Source organism: Muscardinus avellanarius (genome assembly GCF_963383645.1).
Source record: "Muscardinus avellanarius genome assembly, chromosome: 18".
Lineage (NCBI taxonomy): Eukaryota > Metazoa > Chordata > Mammalia > Rodentia > Gliridae > Muscardinus > Muscardinus avellanarius.
The window spans coordinates 37,941,409-37,946,258 of record NC_137804.1 but is presented as its reverse complement, the minus strand read 5'-3'; the positions used below and the strand labels follow the sequence as shown (position 1 = coordinate 37,946,258).

General features: G+C 59.9%; 1 protein-coding gene across 1 annotated transcript; it reads right to left on the bottom strand.

The window, feature by feature from the left end:
* Positions 1–251: 251 nt before the first annotated feature.
* NACC1 (nucleus accumbens associated 1) lies at positions 252–2,904 on the bottom strand (the record flags this gene model as incomplete). Its single annotated transcript, XM_080715068.1, has 5 exons — positions 252–508; positions 926–1,023; positions 1,123–1,228; positions 1,759–1,932; positions 2,010–2,904. 5 exons carry the CDS (start codon positions 2,902–2,904, stop codon positions 252–254), a joined length of 1,530 nt encoding a protein of 509 aa, XP_080571194.1.
* Positions 2,905–4,850: the final 1,946 nt, after the last annotated feature.

Sequence of the window (4,850 nt, the reverse complement as noted above, 5' to 3'; positions counted from 1 at the left end):
GCTAAGGGTCAGGAAGGGGCGACAGCACCCGCTGCCCAAGTGTGTTAGTGAAGGCGACAGGCCCTGGTGCCACTGCCCTTCCTCACCCGACTCAGCCTGGCTCATGTTGGAAGAGGGGTAGACAGGGAGGCAGAGGGGCCTGGAGCATGCAGCACCCCCTAGGGTCCTGGGGAGGGACAGACAGTAGCTCGTGACCAGGGTGGTGGCAGGTGTGTGATGGGGAGGGGGGGCCGCCCACGGGAGGCCCGTGGTTACTGTAGGACCTCGGCCGAGGGGCCGGCCTCGCCGTCATGGCTGGCCGTCTCAAAGCTGTGCTCCATGCCCATCATGTCCGGTTCCATCTTGCCAGTGTCGCTGATGAAGGTGGTATAGGTGTCACCCTCCAGCATGGGCTTGGCCTTGGGCATCCAGCTTTTGCGCACCACCCGCCGGGCGTTGGTGCACATGTCCGCAGCAATGGCGTTCATCTCGCTCTCCTTGAAGTTGGGGGCAAAGTTCTGGCAGTAGTCTGCACAGGCAGAGTGGGCAGCTCAAGCCTGGCATTGCCCTGGTCCATGGGACCCCCCCTGCCCCTCTACAGCTCCCAGGAACGCTGGTGGGGAGACTACTGACCACACCAAACCACGGTGGCCTGTGCTTGGCTGCGTGTGGGGTTGGGACAGAAAGGCCTAGCACTCCTGAAAAATCAGCAGTGGTTCCAGAATTCAGAAACTGGGAGGCTGTAGCCTCCCTTTCCACCCAGTTAGAGATACTCCCTGACACAGCCCCCACCACAAAGAAACGTGTCACCACAGCTCTCTTCCCCCCAGGCCCAGCCTGAGCCCAGCATCCTTACTCCAACCTCCACCCATCCACGAGGGCCAACACTGGAGAAAGACACCTGCCCACCCTGGCCCACCCCGTGCTCCGGGGGCAGGACACTCACACTTGACGGCGTGGAGGACACGGCTGTCCAGTGGTTTGCGCCGAGGGTCGTTGGTGGACGAGCGGATGCCAGTGCCACAGCTGTTGGCCAGTGTGTTCCTGGGTGGGCAGAGAGAGACACGGAGGGAGCTGTTGCTCTGGGTGGCAGTCGGTGTGGGATCTCCCAGTGCCTCACATGGGCTCTGGTAAGGAACTCACCTGTCAAAGAAGGAGGCCAGGAGCCGCCGCAGCAGGACCTTGTGCCGCGTGCCCGCGCTGACATGGCAGTTCATGAGCTGCGCCCTCGTGATGTACACATTGGTGCCTGGTGATGGAGGCCAGAGCATGGCCCAGGTGCCCCAACACCACGGCCCCCACGTGGCTCAGGCCGGACCCTATTCCCAGAGCCTCTCAGGCCTCCCCGTTAGCCTTTGCGTGCCACCAACTGACCACCGAGGCCCTGGACTCCCCGCCGCCTCGGTCAGCAGGATGGCGCTTGCTCTGTGCTGGGCCGGGCGGGGCCTCGTGTGGGCCGCAGGTGCTCTCATCACACCAGCAAGTGGGCTGAGGCTCAGAAAGGCCCCGGGAGCAGAGGCAGCGTGGGCCAGTGTAGGAGCAGCCCAGGGCAGCTAGTCCATCTCGGGCTATGTACCAGCTTCTAAGAGCTAGAAGCCTAAGGGCTCAGGTTGGAGGAGTATCAACCCATCTCATCTTATCGCTGGTCACGCTGGGGGAAGGGAGGGGCGCTGTTACCAACATCAGAGTCCAGGTGGGGAAACCGAGGGGCTCAGGGTGTCAGCCACCCTGGGACAGAGCGAGGGAGCCACGCGGGGGTGAGGGTCCGGGCCAGCACACCTGTCACCAGTTCCAGCTTCTCCGAGGGGTCGCCCTCATCGTACAGCTTGGGGTGGCAGCGGTTTCCAATCTGGTTGATGAGCTCGGCAGGGAGAGATGCCAGGTCCTGCCGCACGCGGATGCGGCTACGGGATTCGGGGGCCACCTGTTCCGGGAGGGCCTCCACCTTCTCCGCTGTGGACAGAAGGCAGAAGGTAGGTGCATGCACACACGTGTGGGTGTGGGTCAGAGCCCAGGGGATGGGGCCTCACCTGTCTGGCCGACATTCATCATGCTATACATGGTGTACATGTTGCAGATCTGCCGGTACTGCTCGTCCGTGCCCTCCTCGCCAGCATCCTCTTCCTCGTCTTCCTCGTTGTGGTAGGAGCCGGGGCTGTCACTGGTGTAGGCACTGGACGTGCCCGGGCTGGTCCGCTCCGACGTGCTGGGCCCGCTCATCACACCCCCTGCCGCCGCTGCCACCGCTGCCACCACTGGGGCAGGCTGTGGCGTTCGGCTCGTGGCCAGGTCCGGCGTGGAGAACTTGGCCATCTTGCGGCTACCATTGGTTCCACCGCTGCCCCCGGCTTCCTTTTGACTGCTGTCCCACAGCCTCTTGGCCACGGGCGTGCACTGCACCGAGTCCGACTCCTGTTGTTCTGTCTTGACGCGTGACACAAGGGGCAGCGGCGTGCTGCAGGCTGGCCAGCCCGAGGTCTGCGCCACGGGGCTCTGGGGCTCGGACGAAGGGGCCTCCTCGGCGTGCAGGCCCTGGGAGTCGCAGCTTGGGGAGCTCACCTTGAGGAAGAACTCGGTGCCCTTCTCCATGATTTCCTGGATCTGCAGGAAGCCAGCCGTGTAGATGAGCAGGAACTGGTCGCCCATGTTCATGCTCAGCCGGCCAGTATAGCAGAAGGTGAGGATCTGCTGGAAGGACTGGGGCTGCACGGCGGCTGGCAGCTCCACCACGGCACTCCGGCTGCTGTTGAACAGGTCCCGGAAGTAGGAGCTGCTGGCCGCTAGCACCGCCCGGTGCGCCTTGAAGGCGTGGCCCTTGACCACCACCGACACGTCACAGTACAGGCCCTGGAGCCGCTGCTCGTTGAGGCACTCGAGGATGCTGTTACCGAAGTTGGGGATCTCCATCTGCAGGGTCTGCGCCATGGCGGCAGCTGCATGCGGGACGGGGAGACAGGAAGAGGCGGGTCAGGCAGCACAAGCCAGCGCCCACCCGGCCCTGCCTCAGACACCGCGCTCACTGCGGGCCAAGACATAAAAGCCCGGACATCCAGGTAATGGAACCTGTCACACACCTAGGAGCCTCAGTCACCTGCCTCTCCTGTCCTGGCACAGACTTGCCTTTATGATGGGCAGCTGTCCCTTGGCATCTGGAAAGGATTGGTTTCAGGAATCAGGAATGCTCAACTCTCACATCAAATGGCACAGTACTTGCACAGAACTCTGGTTTTCATTCATTCACAAGACGTGCTATGGACGGAACCCACTGCCTCCGGGCAAGTGGGCAAGTGCCGAGCCTCTGGGCCACACCCCCAGTCCGTGCGTGCGTGCGTGCGTTCTACTGAGGATTGAACTCAGAGTAATTCCACCTTTGAATCCTACCCCAATCGTTTTTTACGTGTTTGGAAATGGAGCCCCCTCGGCTGCTCAGTCTTGCTGCATCCCTGAGGCTGGCCTGGAACCTGCCAAACTCCGGTGTCAGCCTCCCAGGTGCTGGAATTCTAAGTGTGTGTTACCATGCCCAGCCCCCAGCCCTGTTAATTTTATTTGAATAAGAGCCTCAATAAATTGCAGACTGGTTATCTTCCCGCCCCAGCCTCCAGAGGAGATGGGAGCACAGATGCATGTAGATTTCTTTGTGGTACTGGGAGTGAACCCAGAGTCTTAGCGTACGAAGCGCTCTTCCCGCTGAGCCGCTCTCAGTCCTCTTCCTGCTAAGCCGCTCTCAGTCCTCCACAGACTTTAATTTTGTTCTTGAAATGCTTTTTTTTTTTTTTTTGGCAGGTCTGGGGATGGAACCCAGGGGCATTCTACCTCCACGCTAAACCCTCTGCCCTATTTTTTATTCTCTGAGTTGCAGAGGGCCTAAGTAGCTGAGGCTGTCTGCAAACTGCGATTCTAGGGTCTCAGGGACTGGGGATTGAATTCAGGGGCATTGCATCTCAGAGCTACAACCTCAACCTTTCTTATTTTGAAACAGGCTCTCACTGAGTTGCTGAGGCTGGCCTCAAAGCTGTGATCCTCCTGTCTCAGCCTCCCAAATACTGAGAGCCGTGCACCCTTGTAATCTCAGTACTTGGGAGGCTGAGACAGGAGGATCGCGGTTCGTGGACAGCCTCAGCTACTTAGTGAGGCCCTCTGCAACTCAGTAAGACCCTGTTTCAAAATAAAGAATAAAAATAGGGCTGAAAGTGTACCTTGGAGGGAGAACGCCCCTGGGTTCCATCCCCAGTACCGCCAAAAAGGAACGCTAATAGCTGGGTGTGGAGGCCCACAAATTGGGATGCTGAGCTAGGAGGATCACAAGTTTGAAGGCAGCCTGGGCAACTTAGACCCTGTCTCAAAAAAGGTGCAGAGGTGCTGGGATGTAGCTCAGTGATAGAGTGCTTGCCCCAGCAAACCCTGGGTTCCTTTCCCAGCACAGCACAAAATAGTAGAGAGAGAAGCAGACAGAAAGCACCAACATAGGACCTGAATTTGGGATGTGGTGACTGGTGGAGAAGACCAACCCTGCCATGCGCGTGCAGATGGTTACAGCCTCCCAAGGGCACTGAGGCGTCCCACCAACTCTGCTCACGGTGCCAGGTGCTGCTGCACTTTCAGGCTACCTAGTGGTTCCCAGCGCTGCTGAAGAGGATGCTAGGACTGCTGCACTTTACAGGTGGGGATCAGAGAGTAGTCCAACCCTCCCTGGGACAGGCACAGGACAGCTACAAGGCGAACTTTGCCAAGTGCCTGGCACGGCACACAGGAGTGCTCAGCAACGTGGGCTTTGAGGTTCCAGAGAAACCAGGAGACAACCAAGACACAGTCAGAGCTGGGGGCCGTCAGCCCCTTCCCTAGGGCAGGAGGCAGCTCAGGACCACAGCTGT